Below are 23,265 nucleotides of genomic sequence, written 5' to 3'. Positions count from 1 at the left end.
GGTGGGATTTGAACTCATGACTCCGGATTATTGGTCCAGGCCTCTGGATTACTAGTCCAGTAACATAACCATGATGCTACTGTACCCTTGCTAGTACAGCTACAACACTGGCATCTACCCGACAATGTGGAAAATTGCCCAGGTATGTCCAGTCCACAAAAAGGAGGACAAATCCAATATGGCCAATTACCGCTCCATCAGTCTCCTCTCAATCATCAGCAAAGTGATGGAAGGTGTCGTCGACAGTGCTATCAAGCGGCACTTTCTCACCAATAACTTGCTCACCGATGCTCAGTTTGGGTTCCGCCAGAACCACTCGGCTCCAGACCTCATTCCAGCCTTGGTCCAAACATGGACAAAAGAGTTGAATTCCAGAGGTGAGAGTGACTGGCCTTGACATCAAGGCAGCATTTGACCGAGTGTGGCACCATGGAGCCCTAGTAAAATTGAAGTCAATGGGAATCAGGGGGAAAACTCTCCAGTGGCTGGAGACATACCTAGCACAAAGGAAGATGGTAGTGGTTGTTGGAGGCCAATCATCTCAGCCCCAGGACACTGCTGCAGGAGTTCCTCAGGGCAGTGTCCTAGGCCCAACTATCTTCAGCTGCTTCATCAATGACCTTCCCTCCATCATAAAGTCAGAAATCGGGATGTTCGCTGATGATTGCACAGTGTTCAGTTCCATTCGCAACCCCTCAGATAATGAAGCAGTCCGTGCCTGCATGCAGCAAGACCTGAACAACATCCAGGCTTGGGCTGATAAGTGCTTAGTAACATTCGCGCCAGACAAGTGCCAGGCAATGACCATCTCCAACAAGAGAGAGTCTAACCACCTCCCCTTGACATTCAACGGCGTTACCATCGCTGAATCCCCCACCAACATCATCCTGGGGGTCACCATTGACCAGAAACTTAACTGGACCAACCACATAAATACTGTGGCTGCAAGAGCAGGTCAGAGGCTGGGTATTCTGCGGCGAGTGACTCACCTCCTGACTCCCCAAAGCCTTTCCACCATCTACAAGGCACAAGTCAGGAGTGTGATGGAATACTCTCCACTTGCCTGGATGAGTGCAGCTCCAACAACACTCAAGAAGCTCGACACCATCCAGGACAAAGCAGCCCGCTTGATTGGCCCCATCCACCACCCTCAACATTCACTCCCTTCACCACCGGCGCACTGTGGCTGCAGTGTGTACCATCCACAGGATGCGCTGCAGCAACTCGCCAAGGCTTCTTCGACAGCACCTCCCAAACCTGCGACCTCTACCATCTAGAAGGACAAGGGCAGCAGGCACATGGGAACAACACCACCTGCAAGTTCCCCTCCAAGTCACACACCATCCTGACTTGTAAATATATCGCCGTTCCTTCATCGTCGCTGGGTCAAAATCCTGGAACTCCCTTCCTAACAGCACTGTGGGAGAACCTTCACCACACGGACTGCAGCGGTTCAAGAAGGCGGCTCACCACCACCTTCTCAAGGGCAATTAGGGATGGGCAATAAATGCTGGCCTTGCCAGTAACGCCCACATCCCATGAACGAACAAAAAAAAGTTACACAAACAAATTGAGCTCCGCAGTCTTTTCCCATTTTTTCCAGAAATGAGAGTGAGCAATAAACTTCAGTCCGGAGTTGTTAACCTGCTCATTTTAAATGGGTCAGTGCCCTTTGCTAAAACAGCCGAGACAGGAATTTGACACTCATGTGTTCCTCTGATAACACCACCAGCAGTAATTTTTCCCCTTGTATGTGACAGGGTTACGGTTCACAGACGCATAGGTCGAGATTTTAACAACCAGCGTTAAAACGATTCCAGTGGGAAACTCTGGGTGAGTCAGCCCTGGTATTAAGGGGCAAAACAAAATCGAGACCCCTAGTTGGTGGTTTGCTGCACCCGTTAGAGAGAAGCTTGAACGCTGAGAAACATCCAGAGTCAGAGGCGGAACTGTAAAGCTACTGGATCATTAACCTCACTGTGTTCCCTAGTGACTCCGTGGAGATTTGGAAATGACTTGAGCAACCTGGGTGGCAGAATTATGCAGGAAATTCCCAACAAGAAGCACAGCAATACAAGGAATAATTAACCAAGTGACATCGGAGTAAACTACTGAACCTGAGTTGTACGGGAGGGTCACACATTTCATCATGTCTTGTTTCAGAGCCCCATTACTCTGAAAGTGACAATTCTATTTGTAATCCAAGACTGTAATAAAAATTCAGTGGATCAAATTGCCTCCCTTTTAGTTTACTCTTAAAACCCAAAGTCTTATGTCACCTAACGACTACTTGGTCCATCTCGTCCTCTTCCCTATCTTAGTGGTGGCCTCCACTTTGCTGAGGTTTCTCAGTTAAGAAAAGACCCCTAATGTGGGCTGAAGTCATCGGAATTACTCCTCGGTTTCCAAATAACCTCTGTTGGCCAGGGGCTGCAGAAAACTACTGAGTTTAATTCGAATTGCTAACAAAGACACTAACTTTTGAACTGAAGTGACCTGGAGTTCAGTCACTGGTCTGAGCTGGCTGGAACCGGTTTGAATTAGTTCCGCTTCTTACAGGGACAAAGGGGCTGTGATGAGACACCAGTCCTTATTTAGAAAAGGAGTAATGAGGTGATGCTACCTAGCCCCTTGGAACAGAGCCAATCAGGGGATGACACCGACCACTCGAGGAACTTTAAGCCAACCGGAGAAGACAGCATCATTTGAAAAGACAGGCTTGAAGTTAAAACTGAAGAATTGCAGGCTTGGTGTCGGTGGTTTGTGTGCAAAGACTCCGGAGACCAACCATCGCGAAAGTAGGGACCCTACGTCAGGGACGTAGAGACGACGTCAAGAGAGAGAGAACGAACGTCTGTGACCACTCAGGGAGTGTTAGTCAGAGAAACCTAGTGGGTGTGCGTTTAAATCCCAGTTTGAGTATAAAACTGTATAACCTGCTGTGAACTGCATGCCTATATCTAACCAGACGTATAAGCGGTATGTACATGATCTAATAACGTTGATAAAGCGAATTGAGAATTAAGAGAGAATTGACTCTTCTCTGTGTACTAAGCCAATAATCGTAACCGGTGACTTCTGGTCAACACCTCCCACATCTCCAAGTGTGTGAGAGAGACCACATCTTTCTTTCCCTCATTACATGCAGGAGTTTAAGCAGCTTTTGGAGCTGGATATTGCTAGGACTTCCTCTGGTTTGGAACTCCCCAAGCTGGCAACCAAGGTAAAGGCCACCAATTTGCCCTAGTCACTGGAAAAAAACCAGACGCGATCCAGATCACAATTTGTAAAATACCAGTTAAAAACCTCGGAATCCCATGCAATAAAAATGGAATTTGATTAATGTGGGCCTGACCAGGAACCCTTTATCCCTTACAGCACACACTGAGATATAAAAATGGTCCCAGTGTTTGTTGAGAAGACCGACAACAACAACTTGCATTTGTATCGTGCCTTTAACGTAGTAAAAAGTCCCAAGGTGCTTCATAGGAGCGATTATCAAACAAACTTTGACACTGAGCCACAAAAGGAGATATTGGGACAGGTGACCAAAAGATTGGTCAAAAAGGCGGGTTTTAAGGGGCGTCTTATAGGTGGAGAGAGAGCAGAGAGGCGGAGAGGTTTCGAGAGGGAATTCCAGAGCTTAGGGCCTAGGCCGCTGAACGCATGGCCAGCAATTAAAATCGGGGCTGTGCAAGAGGCCAGAATTGGAGGGTTTATTTATCTTGGAGGACCATTTATATATGAAAATGCAACAAAACGTGTTTAAATTGTACTGAAGCGGATCATCAGCGTTATTATTGTGTCATGTGCAATATATTCAGCAACTATTATGATCACCTAAAATTTATATAAAGCCTTTCAGATAACAAACCATCCCGAGGGGGAGCGGGAAGAGGGGGAGAAGTGAGGGGAGGTTACTGAAGAGGAAGTTCCTCCACGTTATCAGACACTCTTTGCACTGCCTCCCCTTCATGCCGTGGGACAAGGGATGAACCCCAAGGCCAGTCGGGTATTGTGGCAAAGTCGGGGGTTGGGGTCACCACCATGGGTATGGGGGCATTAGGTAAATGTCCACAATGCCATGCAAACTGGGGCACAAGGGCATCACGTCAAGATTGGCTGAGCAAGAAAAGGGAAAACTCTGATCTGACGCTCAGCTTTTCTCCACCAACTAACACCACAGCCCAAAGATTTATACCGCCCTCTCTCTCTCTGTCTCTCTTTGTCCTCCAATATGTGGTTACGTGGAATCGTTTAAATGTGCTGCACTGACAGACATCCCCACACCTCAACTCATTCACTCCCCGTACAGAAGATAAAGTCTGCGATGAAAAGGAACAGGTGGAGAGGTTAAGTATGTTATTAAGCGTCAAAATAACAAACACAAAAAAAAACCCCATGCAGATGTTGCGTTGGAATAATGATTTTCCCCAGCCCTGACACAGACACATTCATCAAAGCCCTAATTCGTCTGCTGAGGATGGCTAATTTGTCACGGCCATCCAGTAAATTAATCAGAGGGACAGACCATTCCCTTATTTCCCATTTCACACACCATTTGGCGTCTCCGAATCTTGACAGCAGAATACTCCCAGTGCCATGGGATGCCAGGGCAGACTATGGTTATTCAAAAGGCTGTATCGCTGGGTCTTTTAACGATCACAGCACGTGATGGATGGATTTATCTACTTACCAGCCTATCGCCCATGGTGCTATGGGTAGACTGGGGTCTGGAGCATGGCCGTGATGTCTAGCTGCTATGTTGGAGCTGGTGACTGGCTTTCAGTTTGGAACAGAGGAATACAGGAATAGGTCTAGGCCATTCAGCCCCTCGAGCCTGTTCCGCCATTCAATTAGATCATGGCTGATCTGTATCTTAACTACGTCTACCTGCCATAGTTCCGTTACCCTTAATACCCTTGCCTAACAAAAATCTATCAATCTTAGTTTTGAAATTTTCAAATGACCCCCCAGCCTCAACAGCTTTCAGAGGGAGAGAGTTCCAGATTCCCTCTCCCCTTTGCGTGAAGAAATGCTTCCTGACATCACCCCTGAATGGCCTAGCTCTAATTTTGAGGTTATGCCCCCTTGTTCTGGACTCCCCCCACCAGAGGAAATAGTTTCTCTCTTTCGACCCTATCAAATCCTTTAATCATCTTAAACACCTCAATTAGATCACCCCTTAATCTTCTATACTCAAGGAAATACTTGACACTTGCGAGTGTGATAAACATGTACTGGACACCGACCTTTACATTCGATATTACTGCGAAATCGACTCATTGTAGAATATGGTGTGTTGCTAACGCATTCATACATATTTTCAAATATATATATATATAAGGTAGCCACATACAGTTTTTACACCAATTTACACACTTGGTTCACTTTTAAAAATCCCACCCTATCAAAGGTAATATCTTTAAAATGCTTTCAGTTTTATTTGTTTATTTAAGCTTAAAATTCCACCAAAGGAATCTGCTTAAAAATATTTTAAATTTATAGTTACCCACTCAAAATTTTGAAAAACTCTTTCTTCCGAACTATAACCTCTTAATCCTGGGGTCATTCGAGTGAATCATTGCTGTCCTCTTCTTGTGGCTCCAATGACGTTCTTATAACGAGCGCCTATACCTGAATAAGACTAGTTCTGGTCATTCCCTGCTCCATACCTCTATTTACTTAGAAGGTGTGCCAAACAAAAGAGTTATTTTGCAAGCTAACGATACGACCCATACAGGTTTATTGATAAAGGACTAACCCATCCTGATTGTTGAGGGGACAGTCTTAACTCTACAAGTACCTCGGCTGGCGGGACCCCTTCTGGAGGGCGACATTGTAGTAGGACCTCGTGTTCCAGTGACACATCGGCTCCCAGTGGTTCTTGCTCAAAGTTCTTCCTCAGGTCTGGATAGAGCAACAAAAAAGCCAAATTGAAATCGCACTGGGTTACAGGTCCTCACAAAAACCATCAACTTCATTGTACAATCAAGGTCACTCGTTAGCTCTTCGTTGCCTGACATGTCTCCAATGTCTATCTCTTTCCGTTGTGTGCCAGCTACATGCCAGAGCCCATGAGCTGTGGACTGCCGCCCAGACACACATGGAGCAGCACATCTGTTTGGGGACCCTGGGGAGATTGAGTTACAGGTGACCTTTGGGCCTCGTTACAAGAACCCATTGATCATCTTGCAATGATGTCACTCGTCATTCCGCTCAGTGGATGCCCTTGGCCAACTTTCATTGTATTTATGATCTATAAATGACTTATTGTAGACACAGTTGTTGAATTTAATCTGGTGAGGTTTAATATCTCTCACGGGAAAGAAAGAGAGAGAGAGAGAGACAGAGAAATAGAGAAAGAAAATTAGACTTGCATTTTTATAGAGCCTGTCATGATCTCAGGATGTCCCAAAGTGCTTTACAGCCAAAGAAATTTTTTCCCCACATTACAACAGTAATTGTTGTAATGTGGGAAACACAGCAGCCAATTTGCACACAGCAAGATCCCACAAACAGCAATGTGATCATGATCATGAAATCTGTTTTTTTGTGTGGTGTTGTTGCAATGATGCAGACAATGATTCTAATAGGTGCATATGTACACTTGATGCTTGGGTTCTTTACGCCATTGAATTTATAACCAATGTTGGAAGGAACAACTAAAACAAATGGACAGAGGGAGGTTGTTCAACAACATATCAGTGGAAGACAAATGGTGGAAGATCATCTTTGAAGGTGTTATGCTGAGCATGCAGGATACATACATTCTCAAAGCCACAAGCTCAGACTAAACAAACATGACCCTAAGAAGATTAAAAAAACAAATTAAAAGTGAGATAAACGGGAAAATGGCCTGCACGAATCCTGCAGGGTGAAAGGAGAAGGGTCTCAGTGGGATGAATGCAAGAAATTGGAGAAACAGGTTAAAAATGTGATCAGAGAGGCAAAGAGATCTGGAAAAAGCATATCAGCAAAGGCTGAGCATGGTAAACAGTAAAAAAAAATCAGTACCATTACAACGAGAGAGCAGTCAGAGGAAAGGTGAACACCAGAAATGATCCAATTAGGCTTGAAATTGAGGACAAGCTCAAAATAGTAAATATTCTAAATGAACACTTCATCCATGTGTCCACAAGGGAAGACATGTGCCTTCTCCAAACAAAGATATCCCAAGTATAGTCAATGACTTTGTTCTAAAGGAAATGGGAATCCTAGACAGGCTAATTGATCTCAGAACAAATAATTCCTCAGGGATGGATGATATTTATCCCAGAGCGCTGAAAAAGACTAGGGAGGAGATTTGTGAAGCACTGACAATCATTATGAGGGAGTCATTGGACACCGGGGAGGACTGGAAACAGATTAATGTGGTGCCCATATTCAAAAAGGGTGACAGAACACTACAGGCAACTACAGGCCCATTAATCTATCTTCACTCCCACCCAAAATAATGGAATTGAATATCAGGGGTACACTTGAGGATTATCTGTATGCTAGCAATCGAGTAAACAGCAGTCAATGTGGATTCAGAAGGGGGAGGTCCACGTTGACCAGACTCCTCGACTTCTTTGAGGAAGTGACAACCTAAGTGGACCATGGGAAGCTCTATGATGTGGTGTATCTCGACTTCCAAAAGGCTTTTGACAACGTTCCACATGAAAGGCTACGAATTAAACTTAAGGCTGTGGGAATGGATAAGAAACTGGTTGAAGGGTAGGATACAATGAATACTCGTTGGAGGAGCTACGTCAGCGTTGGAGGGAAGTACTGAGTAGTTTGCCCCTGGGGCTCAGTACTGGGACCGTGACTGTTTCTAATTTACATAAATGACCTGGATTCAGAAATTCATTGCAAAGTGGTCAATTTGCAGATGATACCAGACTAGGAGGGCCAGTGGAATCGGACAAGACAACTCAGAAATAACAGAATGAATTGGACAAAATATGCAAATGGGCAGAATAATGGCTGATGAAATTTAATGCAGACAAATGCTACACATAGGAAAAAAATAAGATGACGTGTGTACTCCATGAATGGTGTTGAAATAGCTGAAGACGAAGCTGAAGGAGACCTCAGAGGCTTAGTACATTCAATGCTAAACATGTCCAACCAATGCAGAGCAGAAATCGACACAGCCAATAGGATATGGAACTACATAGCCAAATTAGAAGGATTTAAGTGAGAGGAGATAAGGAGACCAGGCAACTGTACCCCAATAAGGCACTGGATGGAGACCAGGCAACTGTACCCCAATAAGGCACTGGATGGAGACCAGGCAACTGTACCCCAATAAGGCACTGGATGGAGACCAGGCAACTGTACCCCAATAAGGCACTGGATGGAGACCAGGCAACTGTACCCCAATGAGGCACTGGATGGAGACCAGGCAACTGTACCCCAATAAGGCACTGGATGGAGACCAGGCAATTGTACCCCAATGAGGCACTGGATGGAGACCAGGCAACTGTACCCCAATAAGGCACTGGATGGAGACCAGGCAACTGTACCTCAATAAGGCACTGGATGGAGACCAGGCAACTGTACCCCAATAAGGCACTGGATGGAGACCAGGCAACTGTACCTCAATAAGGCACTGGATGGAGACCAGGAAACTGTACCCCAATAAGGCACTGGATGGAGATCAGGCAACTGTACCCCAACAAGACACCGCATGGAGACCAGGCAACTGTACCCCAATGAGGCACCGAATGGAGACCAGGCAACTGTACCCCAATAAGGCACCGAATGGAGACCAGGCTACTGTACCCCAATAAGGCACTGGATGGAGACCAGGCAACTGTACCCCAATAAGGCACTGGATGGAGACCAGGCAACTGTACCCCAATAAGAAACCGAATGGAGACCAGGCAACTGTACCCCAATAAGGCACTGGATGGAGACCAGGCAACTGTACCCCAATAAGGCACTGGATGGAGACCAGGCAACTGTACCCCAATAAGGCACTGGATGGAGACCAGCCAACTGTACGCCAATAAGGCACTGGATGGAGACCAGGCAATTGTATCCTAGCAAGGAGTTAACAACTTGAGGAGCAGAAGGTAGGAGAGAAAATTGTCAAAAGAAAAGCAGAACAAACTAAGAACATTGCTGCCTCTTTCTGCAATGACAGCAGTTCTTCTCTCTGCGATTCTTGGCCGAGCCATGAAAAACCACCATGAAGTGACCACGTTAATAACATCAGTTCAAACATTTCCCCTTGAAAGGAAAGAGCAACAGAGTGCGCTGCGAAAATGAGACGAGAGGGAAGAGTGGCTTCGCTCACAGTGAGTTTTATAACAAATCTCCCAAGCTTCTAAATGGTGATTTTTCTTTTTAAAGTTACCAAAAGAACTGCACTGCTCAGATAAATACTTGAAAGCAAGGCCGTAGCAGGACCTCACCCCGTGGTATTCCCTTGAAACTATCCAGCGAACACTCAGGCGCATCACTGCTTGCTCTCAACCACTGCAGTAATCGGGCTGTTGAAAACGTTTCCTTTCAAAATCTTACGCCTTCTTTCCGATTGCCGCCTCTCTTCTCCTGAAAGTTCCGATCGGGCAGTTCATGCTCGACAGCCTCCCTCACGCAAGTGGCCATCCTTCATTTCTGAGCCGAGACAGCGAGAGGTCAGCGGGCTATTCGACTACGAGGAGCTTCACGTGGAAGTCCACGTCCCGGAAGGACTTACTGGACCACTGGCAGGAACCCTGGCTGATTTCGCCACCACACTAGCCTGGAGACACGAAGGCCAATTGCAGCATCCCTCCCGTGCTGCGATCAGCTAGCTCAGCACCAACCAGGGATCGAATATTTCCACAAGGCGTAAAACATTCGCCTGCTTGAGAAGAGCCCCGGCCTTTAGTCCGTGATGAATAGCCGAGAGTGTTCGACGGAGGCGAGGAGCAAGAGCACACGAAAGGAAAAAAAATTAAACATAATTTTCACCATTAATTTTCTTTTCCAAGTTATTTTACATCGAGAAAATCACACTTCTGAAGTTTTAATTTTGGCCGTTCCTTGCTCTTGGTTGAGACATACTTGGATCCGGTGCTGGTGCTTTCAGGAATCAAGCCCTGGAAAACAATCAATTGAACGTGCGGGCCTGGCTTCTGAAAAAAAAAACCTTCCTCGGGTTTGAGCTGAGTGTTTTCAATTTATATTTCTGCTCTGAAATGTATTCCAGACTGCACAGCACAGTGCTGGATCTGTAACGGTCGCTGTGAGTCATCTGGAACATAAGGGACACCTGGGAGTGATTACAGGGCAGTAATCTGATTGAGGGGTTCGGATGATGTCACCAACCACAAGACTGAACCTTTAACGGTTTATCACTGTCAGCTGAACCCTGAAATTAGATTAATTGCAGCATTTTTAATCACTCCCTGGTATTCTGCTATTATGTGGTATTATATACTGCTTCAATTTCATTTATGTTGGCAAGGGAGGAAGGGTAGAGTTACATTTTTGGTCAATTTTTTGCGCCAGAGAGAGGGAGAGGCTGGAAAATCATGGGCCGTTCAGGACCTTGTGGAGGAGACGATCTCTTCGATGAATTTAAAATTGGAAATGGTGCACGAACATGCAAAGAGGAAGGGAAAAGATCATCAAGTTCCATTGAGCTTGCCCCATTCAATAGATGGTTTCAGCTTTGAACGCTGCTCTGCTGACTACTGTTGTGGGGAGATGATTAAATAGAGAAATGGCCAATTCAGGAAAGACTCCGGCAAAATTTCATCTCTCACTCTCCCAGGAAATCACGCAAGCTCCGTGTTTGCCCATGATGCATTATAATCCAAGCTAACTAATCACTTCGCTGTCAGTGTCTTCTCTCAGGAACCTGTCTAGTTCTCTTTTAAAGGACTTTGCAGTGACCGCATTCTCACCTCAAGGTAAACCGTCACTTCAAGCTAAATGGTGACAGTAAAAGAATTATACAGAATTGAAGAGTTACAATAAATGGGGTAACACCTCCACTCAAATAACAGAGAGAGGGATTCAGACAAACACTTTTGCGTTCATACACTAGTACCCGATGATGAAATTCCATAACCTGCGTGACTTTGCCAAGCCTGGACTCCCAGCATCCACTGTTACTCATTGCTTTCAGTGGAGCAGCAGAGGACACTGGGAAATTGAGGTCAGACGATGATAAGTCACATTTTGTCATTCAGCTTTGGTGAAGTTGGCAGCTTCAATTGAAGGATTTCTCTGGACTAAGTTTTCATAAAAGGGCTCCCTAATGCCTCAGTAGATTAAGCCATTGGAAAACTGAGCCATAAAGGGCAGGCATGTTGCAGGTCCAAACTCGGTCAATGTTGAGTGAGCTCATCTCAGTTGGGGTGGGAGCGGAGAAGTTACAATTGGCCCCAGTACTGCTGTGCTCCCTCTGATTGTCATCCAATGGTGCCTGCTGGCAAGTGACATGAGAGAAGGACAAGATCGGCCTCAGTAGTGAAGGTCACCCTCTACCCCCCCCACCCCACTTTGTGAATAAATAGCTGCAAATTAACAATGTCTAGGATCACATCTGAAGATTGGCCATTTGGGAATGTCTCCTGTGGTCCCATCCCCCTTGTGTGAAACAGGGCCCGAAGAGGGCTGAAAAATTGGGGACAAAATAATTCAAAAAGACATCAAGGAGATAATAGAGATTTTTAAAAAGTGCATGTCAAGATGATGATTCAAAATAGCGATGTATATGATAAACAGATATACACACAGGCAATGCGAACGTATGCTCTCCTGCTCTTGGTTGTGCCTGAGGCACTCCAGGCTACGCACTGGCACCAGAAGTCTTCCAAACCGAACAGCTCTTCCACCTGCTGACGCGAGACCTCGATGTGAACTTCTCGAACCACCAGCCCTGTACAAGGAAAAAGAACAATTACAAAGAGCCCAGGGGCCGAGATGTGAACGTCAAACGGGTGTTACTTCTCCTCAACAAATGTTCTTTTGACTTTTTTCAAAACGGGGCTCACTTTCCAAATCCTACATTTTCCTTTTCTGTCCCCGTTGATCAACTTCACTCAATTTGACAATCGAGTGCCACTTTTGTGTGTCATTTCCTGTTTGACTTTCATCACTTAAATATAGCGCCATATTGCATCTCTCACAAACACCCTAAAACGCTTCAGATACAATGGATTATTTTGAAGTGCAGTGACCGCTGTTATGTAGGCAAACGGGGCAGATATTTGGTGCACAGCAAGGTCCCTCGGTGAGATGACTGACCAACTATTCTATTTTCGGTAGCGCTGGCTGAAGGGACAATGTTGGCCAGGACACCGAGAAAACTGCCTGTCCTTGTCGGAATAGTGATCTTTAACATCGACCTTGAGAGACAGAAAGGGTTTCGTTTTGTAAACATGTTTACACATACATACATATACATACAGACACTAGCAGATCTCCTGTGATGTTGCTCATGGTAAATCAGATGCTGTGTTGTTTTAGTAGGGCAGGATTATTATACCTTGTAAAGCACAATGGAATATTCTACTAAAGTGGATCTATGTCCTTTTAAGGCCACAAAGTCTAATTGTTGTTAAGTAAACACAGGCTCAAAGGTCACTCAGTGTTCAAGGGATCAGGGAACTGAAGAGAATGGAATGTGCTCATCACTTTCAGGTTACAGATCCGAAGCACATGTCATTTCAAAATTATTTTGTATCTGTCACAAAGTGAGATGTATGGAGTATTTTGTCTGTACATAGAATCATAGAATCGTACAGCACAGAAGGAGGCCATTCGGCCCATTGTGCCTGTGCCGGCTCTTTGAAAGAGCTCTCCAAATAGTCCCACTCCCCCTACTCTTTTCCCATAGCCCTGCAATTTTCTCCCCTTCAATTCCTTTTTGCAAGTTACTATTAAACCTGCTTCCACCACCCTTTCAGGCAGTGCGTTCCAGATCATAATAACTCGCTACGTAAAAAGAATTCTCATCATCTCACCTCTGACTCTTTACATATTATCGTATAGATCAGCATTGCCCCGAGAATTATTGGGTACATTGATACCAATCTACGATCGGGAAAAAAAACCTCACAATTGTCCGCTACACTTGAATTTTGTGTGATGCCTCAAATTACTCCCATTACCAGCACCAGTGAAGACTAATAATCATCACCACTTCTCTCTACTCTTATACACATCAACATGCTCTTTGCAGACACAATCCACGGTTGGGAGGTCAGAATGTAGAATTGTACTGTTGGATGTTTCTCACAGTTCAAGTGGATATCACGGGCTTGACTTTCTGAATGTGTTCTCCAGGCAGGGAGTGTCACCCATGGGCTGCATGCATTGGGAAATCAAAGTCTGATCTCTGTCTATAATGGATGGAATGTCAGGGGCAGTGTGCCCGCAGTGTGATCTGATTTGCACGGCCGATATCCCCTCTTTTTCTTTCCTCCATATTTGACTCTCTCACCACCGCCTCCAACAGGGCATTTGTCTCCTATGCTTCTGTTATTGCAGCTTTGTAACAACAGCCATGAGTAACTTTCCTCCCTCATTTTCTCCTCCCTCTGATGGGGAGGCACCTTCTCCCCGCTCGTTGCAATTTGCAGCGGCCTCTCATCTTGCTGGGGGGGGGGGGGCGGGGGGAGAAATCAAAGTCACAAACCATGCGTCTCACTTCCCCAAATTTCAATATTTTGATATTGTCAAGGTCTTCTTCATACAAAGGATGGTGAACAATTGGAATGACTTTCCAGTTAGGGCAATGGAGGCAAAAGCCTTGGAGCCATTTCCGTACCAGTTGGAGGCAGTGATAGAGAGTCTGTAGATTCGTTCCGTAAGGATGAGCTCGGAATGGGCCAATTGACCTTCCTCGTCTTGTGATCTCACAAATAGAACCCTCTGAAGTATACTTCAACCTCACTCTATTGTCCTCAGCAATCATGTATTTTGCAACTTGAATGAGCAGCACAATGCATGACTCTGAACAACAAACATCCAGAAGATTATGTTGGAAAGCCACCAAGAGGTTTACAATAGCAAGGAGAATAAAGACAGAGTTGAGCTCATACAGCACCTTTCAGAACTCTCTCAAGATTGTAAGGACTCTCGTTATAGAGGCAGTAACGGCAGAAGTTCTGCACACAGCAAGGTCCCACCAACAACAATACATAAATTACATCATTAAATAAATTTAAAACAGAAATAGACAGTTTCCTAGAAGTGAAGGGGAATTAGGGGTTACGGGGAGCGGGCAGGAAATTGGAGATGAATTTAGATTTGAGGTTAGGATCAGATCAGCCATGATCTTATTGAATGGCGGAGCAGGCTCGAGGGGCCGATTGGCCTACTCCTGCTTCTTATGTTCTTATAACAATGAGATGAATGGCCGGTTAATCTATTTTTTGGTGCTGCTGATTAAGGGAGGGATGTTGGCCAGCACATCGGGAGACCTCCCACTTCTGCAAATTGTGCTATGGGATCTTCAACATACTCCAGAACCAGCAGAGTGACAGTGATAACGCAGCCCTTACTGAGCACTGCGCTGATATGTCAGCCTAGATTACATGCTTGAATCCTGAACTGGGACTTGAACCCACAACCTTCTGATTCAAGAGGTAAGAATGCTACCAACTGAGCCAATCCGACATAACCCGAGAGCGGGGAAGAGGGAGAGGGGAAGATTTGGTCTATCTTTGTTTTCCTTCCTGCTGAATGTGTTTTGAGAAATTCATACGCAAAATTTAACACAATTGTGACCTAGGTTAACAATAACTGGCAAGGAGTGACTTGAAAAGTGCATCGGTTCTCTGGAGTACAGTTTCAACAGAAACGGTCAGCCATATCAAATAACTGGCTCTTTTATTTACTCAGCGCAGCAACCCAGAAAAATTTCCCAAGCCAACTGTCTCTAATGTATTTTAGCACCTGTCTCTACAGTTCAGCACTAGGGTAAATAACAAGCTTTGGATCTGTAAATGTAGCCCCTCCCTCAAGCAGATGAACATTCAATTAAGGGCAGAAAACCTCTTATTGCACAAACACTCAACAAAGTCACCCCAAATTCTCCTTGTTTTTCAGCAGGTGAACGATTCTGTTAAAATAGCAGCCAGCAGCAATCTGTTGCAAGTGTGCCTTTAGCTGCCTGGGCCCCAAGCTCTAGAATTCCCTCCCCAAACCTCTCCCCCTCTCCACCTCTTTCTCCTCCTTTAAGACGCTCCTTAAAACCTACCTCTTTGGCCAAGCTTTTGGTCACCTGTCCTAATTGTCTCCTTCATTGGTTCAGTGTCAATTTTTGTCTGATTACGTTCCCAGGAAGCGCCTTGGAGCGTTTTATATTAAAGGGACATTAAAGGCGCTATATAAATGTAAATTGTTGTTGTTGTTGAGTGTGCATACGATAACATTACCAACAGTAACTTCAACCATATAGTTTGTTTGGGGCTGAATTTTTTCTGCCAACAAGGTGAGGGATAAAAAGACATTCAGTTTTTTTACGTTCCATGTTTGTGATCCAATGAGAAGCTCCCTAAACCTGGCTACTTGTTCTTATGAGAACATGGAAGGATTTATCACCAGTGGCTGTTGAGGTCGAGACTAGAAGATAATTTAAAATGGAATTGGATAAGTATTTGTAAAGGACGAATAGAAAAGGATATGTGGAAAGGGAAGAGAAACTGATTAGAGGTTGCACTATTTGGCAAGCTTGTACCAGCCAGGACATGATGGGCTGAATGGCCTCCTTCCATGCTATAAATTCCATGATTCTATGATCATATATCATTAAACATAAAGTCATAAACACAGAGAGGCAGTTTTCATTCTTCTGTCTGTTACTGTTGGAATGAGCAAAGTTAATTAGCACAGAGGAGATAAGTGGTACTTATCAAGACTGTACATTTTTCTGTCTTGTTAAGCAAACAGGAAGCAAATAAGCAGTGCTAAAAATCCATGTATACTAACATAACAACGGGTATTGACAGAAACATGCTACCAGTACCATTCAAGAACACAGACATTATGGAGACAGCAGACTGAATGCATAATTATAGGTCTGTTTAAAAGTCTAAAGAATATTCCTTATAATATAAACAGACATTAGCATTTAACATCAGTTTAAGCTATCTCCTGGTCATGTTCTGCATACCAATGCTGCTTCCTTTTCAAACCTGTATGTACTGTGTGTATAAAATGAAACCCGGTCTGTGCTGTGTTACCTGATCTCAACCGGTTTAGCGATGGTGTCCCTGGGCTAGGAAAAGCAAAATCAGCCAGGGCTCCCAGCCCCAGCTACAGCCTTAGGGCTGCTGTTAGACGGCAGAGCCTGCTCGATCTGATCTGTAGTGTTGGAATGGTGGGCGATGAGGTGCGGAGGAATTTGTGCCCACCTGACTGTACTGGTGGGCTCTTGCCAGTATTCTCACGTGCCCTCGGGGGCCCACATGTTGGGATGTGTGGTGTGGAGGGGGGGGTCATAGTTGTGGGGTGGGCATGCGGGAGTTGGGTAACTACAGCTGCACAAAGAACCAGGTGGCATTGCCAAAGTTTTCGATCTGGCTGCCTCCACTAAAGGACGGATTTTGCTGCACTCCATCCCTCAGTCCAGAAGCTTTTCATTCTGGATCCTCCTTCTCTGAGCAACACCAGGCGCCAGTTGAGTGCTGATATCCGTGGCGTCCAACGTTTCTGAGGTGGTAACGACAGAAAACGTGATGTCACTCCATCATCATCAAATCCTCACTTGGGCGCTTGCACTTATGAGGATTTACATCCAATTACAGAGAATTTACAGCACAGAAACAGGCCATTTGGCCCCAACTGGTCCATGCTGGTGTTTATGCTCCATACGAACCTCCTCCCAACCTATTTCATCTCACCCTATCAGCACATCTTTCAATTCCTTAAATGTTGTTGGGATCTTCTGAGAGAAGGAGGTACTTTGGTCTAAAAAGCAGGTGAGATTAGCGGTCCCGACCCCAACTTTCTGCCCCCACACATCCTGTACCATTGCAAAATGAAGGGAAATGCAGTGGGAAATCCTGCCTCACATGTGTATGGATGTTGGGGAGGCAATGATCAGGATCAGAGATGCTGCTTCCCCACCCACACAGTAAAACAGTCCCACTACATACAATCCAGGTCAGGAGTACCCAAGCTTACTGACTTCATGGGCTGCTTTGATGCATATGTTGACACTTCACATATATAAAGGTTAAATCTGCATTTCCATTAATTTGCATATATTTCAGGGCGCACATACCAATAGATCTTGGTGTTCTGATTTAAGATTTATCTAATTCTACAATCATACAATGATACCGTATAGAAGGAGGCTCTTTGAAAGAGCTATCCAATTAGTCCCACACCATCCTGCTCTTTCCCCATTGCCCTGCAAATTTTTCCCCTTCAAGTATTTGTCCAATTCTCTTTTGAAAGTCACTATTGAATCTGCTTCCACCGCCCTTTCAGGCAGCGCATTCCAGATCATAACAACTCTCTGCGTAAAAAAAATGTCCTCATCTCGCCTCTGGTTCTTTTGCCAATTAAATTAAATCAATTAAATAAAACTAAATAAAACAACAGTGATAAAACTAGGCCATCCAAGACCTCCAGGCGCAATTAAAATTCAAAGAGGACGTAAAGTAAGATATGCAAGTGCGTGAGGCAGAGAGTTGGGTGGGCTTTGTGGGCCAGGGCTCGCATCCCTGGTTTCTGTCTCCCCTTGAAGAATGGCTGTTTGAGGAAGGTAGTGTAGGGTGTCCTGTGTCTCTCCTCAGCGTTTCCCTTGTTTAGGTGTATCTGTGTGTATCAGAGAGAGGGAATACAATATCACTGAGAGAGGGCTAGCTTAAAGGAGGGGAATCCTGGAAGGACTGTACCATTACTCAAGTAAGGAGGGAGGGGGTGTTCTGGATAAAAAGGCCTGAATTTAGCTGGACCAATTTGGCAATGCTGAATACTGTTGCAAAGATATGTGATAAAGAAGGAAAGATGTAAGTTAGTTCAATCTTTTAAGCTTTGCGTTCTTAGTCCTCGCGATAAAATCCCATCCCCAAGCCCGACAGAACAGTCTGCTTATTTGCTATCTGTAGTGTTGGCCTGGCCTCGAACAAAGCACTTCTATGGTATCAAAAGGTTGTTCCTTTAACCACACCGACCAGAGGTAGTGAGAGAGACAATGCACCTTAATGAAAAGTAGCAGCACAGTTGCAGAAAGACAACACAGAATATCTGCATGGAAATGGCCACTTTTACAATGGAAAGTGGAAGGGCTTCACCCTCTCACTCTGACAGCAGTTGAAAGAGCCGACAGCGCTCAAGTTATTTCTATCTTGGTGACCCAGGGGTGCAGCAAGTTTAATACCAGTGCTACAGTCTGCTCACACAAGGGTGCGCCCTGTGAACTCCTGGTCTTTGGAGGCAGAGGTGGGTCGGGCAGGTGGAAAGTGGATGAATGGACTGGAAATTCTTCCCTCGCAGCAGTCTGTGGGTAGGGGAGGAGGAAGCAGAAAGTGAGTCACTTTGGGACCTCTTTTTTCCATTTCCTCATGGTTAATTATTGAGAGTTGCAGGTCAGAGACCAGTTTAAAGAAGCAGTAGGCTTAATTCTTGACATTATTTCTCTTCGCATGAGGCTTTATTGCACCCTCCAGAGAATACTTTTCACAAGAAGATTTGCCTTTGCTCAGCTGCTTCAGCGCGCTGCTATCCCAGCTGACTTGAAGTGGGAGACCCGACAGTGAGGCCACCCCACCTGTCATGGTGCAGTTGGCAACAGAGTCAGGCAGCAGGTTGGTGAAGCCGCTGTCTGTTCGGCCTTCCTGCACTGCACATTTAAACCGGGGTACAATAATCAACATGAAAGAAAGAAAGAACTTGCATTTCTACAGCACCTATCGTGACGTCAGGACGTCCCAAAGCACTTAACAGCCAATAAAGTACTTCTGAAGTGTGGTCACTATTTTAACGTAGGAAACGCAGCAGCCAATTTGCAGACAGCAAAATCCCACAAACAGCAATGCGATAATGAGCAGATTATGTGACGGTTTTTTTTTAGGTGTTGGTTGAGAGCTAAACATTGGCCAGGACACCGAGGAGAATTCCCCCGCTCTTCTTCGGAACAGTGGCAATGGGATCTTTTACATCCACCTCAGATGCAAACTCGGTTTAATGTCTCATCTGAGAGATGGCATCTCCGACAGTGCAGCACTCCCTCAGTGGAGTGTCAGCCTGAATTTGTGTGCTCAAGTCCCTGGAGTGGGACTCGAACCCACGGCCGACTGACTCGAGAGGCGAGAGGAGCAGTTAAGAGTCTGGAATGGGTTCGCGCCTTACCTGTGACCTCATCCACGTTCTCCTCAGTCACATGGTCCTTCTGGTGCACCCAGTCGCCGTTGCACTTGAAGTAGATCTGTGTTGCCGGGGTAGCCGTGCAAGTCATCACCACCGGCTTGTTCTTCACAATGTAGGCATCCCCTGGCTCCACCAGGAAACGCGGTAGAGGTTCAGCCCCTGATGAGGGGAAGGACTCTGGCAGGACGTCACTGTAGTCACTCCCTACGGGTAAATAAGGAGGAGAGGAGGACAGCGATTACTGAGAGCGTTTCAGAAAGGTTTAACCGGGCAACATTTAATATACATTATGGGAGATTAGTCACACAGGAACCAAAGGCTGTCCATTATCCAGAGATAATGACACAGGGAGCTCCAGCACTTAATCAATCAGCCTGGTGTCATAACAAGTGTGCAGTGCATTTTCCGCAGCCTAATGTGTTTACAGGGTCTTTCAGGATAGATAATAAGGAATTGTTTAGTTTAGCGGTGTGCCAACCCAGACCAGCTGCCCTTTTATACTGACAATATTTATAATCAGCTATCCCCCTCAGCTGACACAGATTTGTAGTCGTGTTTAAAACGGGATCTTTCTGCACCGTGGAGAGTGCTGACCCTGCGGCATCCGCTGCCCAAAGAATTGTCACTTCAGGTAGTCTCCCTCACCGTCCAGATTGGTTTCATATTTCCTCTCTCACTCTCTTTCTCCCCAAAACTATTCACTGTTCAATTGTCCAAAGCCATTTAGACTACCACGCACTTTCTTGTGAACAACACCATTTATCTTTCAGCAGTAGTTCTGTGCAAAGAAAACCAGGGCTCTTCTCATCCCATCACAGGTATCAGAAAGGGTCGCGCAAGCACAAGGATTGAGAAGGATCGGATAAATTGCAAATTCCTCTCTGGTGATGCCATTTCCTCTGCCCAACTAATGTGTCTTTTCCTTCCTCTCAGAAAGGTCCCTCGCTCACACCATTGAAAGTGGGCACCTGTACACTGGCAGCGCCCGGAGAATTTGACTATGGTTACATTAGGCCAGTAGGAACATAGCAACATACAAGATCGGAAAAGAGCATTTGTCCACCTGGCTAATATTGGAGTCAAAATCAGAAAGCACAGTTCACTAAATTGTCCCTCAATTGGTTTTCTCACCAAATGCCTGTTCAGTAATTATTGATATTATTTTGGCTCATTGGAACAGGAGTAGGCCATTCAGCCCCTCGAGCCAGTTCCGCTGTTCTGAAACTCAACTCCATTTACCCGCCTTTTTCTCCATATCCCTTGGTACCCTTACCCAACATGGAACGGGAGATGCAATTGGTGTTAAGTGCATGCAGTTTGTGGCAGGGGTTGAAGACTACGGCTTCAGTCCTCTCTCAATGTTTTTAACTGGAGGAAATTGAGGTTCATCCAAGACTGGACGTCGGACAAGCAATCTGACAACACACAGAGACAGTTCCATCCATCAATCTTCCAGACACAAGACATTTACTCAGTATCGACTCAGATACATAAATTACCTGTGTCTGAAATCAAAAACCACATTGCAACACGGCTCTGAAAAAGATGCAGCAAAGGGCCTGTTGTCTGATACCTGGGCATCAACACCTGAGCTACAAGGAGAGACTACGGGAGCTGAGTTGAGTTTGTTTCCATTACTGAAGATAAGACCAAAAGGAGATGTTATTGAGGTACTCAGGATCCTTAATGGTATCGACAAGTTGAATTCTGAGCAACTGTTTACCTTGGCCCTAAAAACAAGTGAGGTGGGGGGGGGCTATCAAGGGATGGAGCTCAGAAGAGGGACAGAGAATGGACAGATCAGATAGAACTACTGCACACAGAGGGGAGGGGAATGGACAGATCAGGCCTGTGGACCGGGGAACTGTCAGAATGACACTCGCCCGAGAAGTGTTAAATGGATAAAGCAACGGACTTGAAACCTTGGATTAGCAGGGTGAATACCTGTTAAAGAATATGATGGATTTAAGGTCTGAACGGTAATTGGAGGATAACTCACATGCAGACTAATTTGGGATCGATAGCCTATCGAGGACCGGATCATTTGTATTGAAACACCAATGGGGCAAAGGACGATGCGAACTTGACTGAAATCAGAGAGCATGCTGGTTCTTGTTTACTGCTGAAGTTGCAGTGAGAGAAAGTGTTGCAGATTAACTGCTGGATTGCTGTTTTCCTCAAGGGCAAAACTTGATCAAAACTTGCTGTACTTTCAGAGGACAATGATTGCCAACAATGAGAGATAAGCAAAGAGTAACAAAGGACAGCTGTCTGCAGGTAGTTGAAAGAAAGAGAAAAAAAAAGTCCATTTTTGGTTATTCTGTTAATTGTATTCATGTGATTTATATCAATTAGTGTTAATTGTATTCAGATGGTGGGTATCAATTGGAGACTCTCTTTTATCTATTTTTCAGAGGGAGCTTGTCTAGGGGGTGCATGATGTGTAAGGGGGAATCTCTGAGAATCAAGGCTTGGAAACAACTGAAGACCAGGCTCTAGTATTTTATCCTTCACCACCTGACTTTTTACAATTCTGCTCAGCAACAGACTTCAGAAAGGAAACATATTTTCAGGCTCACAGTAATTTTTTCAGGCGATCAGAACAAGCAGTTTAAAGATGAAATCGTCAACGAAACATTAACCCCTCATCTCCTGAAACAGATGAATTGATCATTCTGAATTTCGAATTGCATTCCCTGGATAAGATTGTATGGCATCTTTATCTGGAAAACTGTCCTGTCTTCATGTCAATAATGTTATTTAGCGTGTTTAAAACCATTCTAAGGTGTTTTAATCTCAGTTGATTATTACTTTCTGCACCCGAAAGAGTTAATATCCCTACGTACTCTAAATCCCTCTCCCTTTCCATGTTCCCCATAGTACTTGTTATTTAAAATCCTCCTTCAAATCCACCTCTCTGACCAAGCATTTGGCCACCCTTCCTAATGTCTCCTTCTTGGGCTATATGTCCATTTTCTTTCCCGATTACGCCTCTGCGAAGTGCCAGCAGATGTTTTTCTACATTAAAGGTACTTTATAAGCGCAAGTTGTTGACATTGGTGAGACCAAGAGGGTTCAATTCCCTTCCCCCCGATCTGTAACATTTTTTCAAGGTAACGGCTGTGAAGTTTTTTAGTTGAGAGAGGAATATTGATTATTCATACTTCCCTTGCATACTGCAGATCCTTTACTGCAGAGAGCAATTGCCTCTCAATGCAAAAACGGCGCCTTGACATTAAATGTAATTATTCAGAGGCTTATTTTTCAGATGTGAATCAATATGGAATAACACAATTTGCATACCATATCACTGCACACTGTCTTTCTCGAGCTGCCTGTTTAGTCACAGATATTCTTGTGTATAAAGGGACAAGTTGCATGTTCTTTCTACACACTAAGGCTAGAAAGGACTCTCGACGATATCGTCGTGCGAAAGCTTAACACGCGTGTGTTAAACTCCTCTCCCCGTTATTTTAATGCATTATGCAGGTTACCGTCTCCATTAAAACGGCGGAGAAATGATCTTGAAACACGCACATTAAGTATTAATACAATAACAACACCAACAGCAGATTCCAGTCTGTAACGTACTAAACATGTTCAAACCCATTGCCCTCTGTAGGCCATTGTCTCCTGGTGATTGGCAGGGTAACGGGCTGGAGCACTTTTGTGTTACTAGAATGCTACAGGGGCAATGTGGGGGAATTGCAAGTGGGTCATTTATTACATTAACAATACCAATATTGATGAACGGACTATGCTAGCAAATGGGAGCAGTGCGACCACGAATAGCAACCCAGTTTTCTGTCTGCCCACCGAGGCAATTCCTTTGACAAATCTACTCATCTATTACATTTGAAAAACTAACTGTTTTCTATGTAAAAGTCTTCCAGCTACTGCATGTTCATCATACTTCAAAGTGTAAACAGGAGAAAGAAAGACAGTCAT

The 23,265-nt window shown here is 44.9% G+C and overlaps 1 protein-coding gene across 3 annotated transcripts in view; it reads right to left on the bottom strand.

Annotated features, from left to right (window-relative positions):
• unc5b (unc-5 netrin receptor B) overlaps nucleotides 1–23,265 on the bottom strand; it is a 212,084-nt gene that overhangs the window by 45,420 nt on the left and 143,399 nt on the right. For all 3 annotated transcript variants that reach the window (XM_067972409.1, XM_067972411.1, XM_067972410.1), the window contains exons 2-4: nucleotides 19,300–19,521; nucleotides 11,726–11,869; nucleotides 5,807–5,910 (exon numbers count right to left, since the gene is read on the bottom strand). In XM_067972409.1, the coding sequence (XP_067828510.1) occupies nucleotides 5,807–5,910; nucleotides 11,726–11,869; nucleotides 19,300–19,521 (470 nt within the window). The remainder of the gene's footprint in view (nucleotides 1–5,806; nucleotides 5,911–11,725; nucleotides 11,870–19,299; nucleotides 19,522–23,265) is intronic.

The sequence above is a fragment of the Heptranchias perlo genome, chromosome 36 (genome assembly GCF_035084215.1).
Source record: "Heptranchias perlo isolate sHepPer1 chromosome 36, sHepPer1.hap1, whole genome shotgun sequence".
Taxonomy (NCBI): Eukaryota; Metazoa; Chordata; class Chondrichthyes; order Hexanchiformes; family Hexanchidae; genus Heptranchias; species Heptranchias perlo.
The sequence above is the reverse complement of the archived record's forward strand: the minus strand, read 5'-3'. Positions and strand labels throughout refer to the sequence as shown.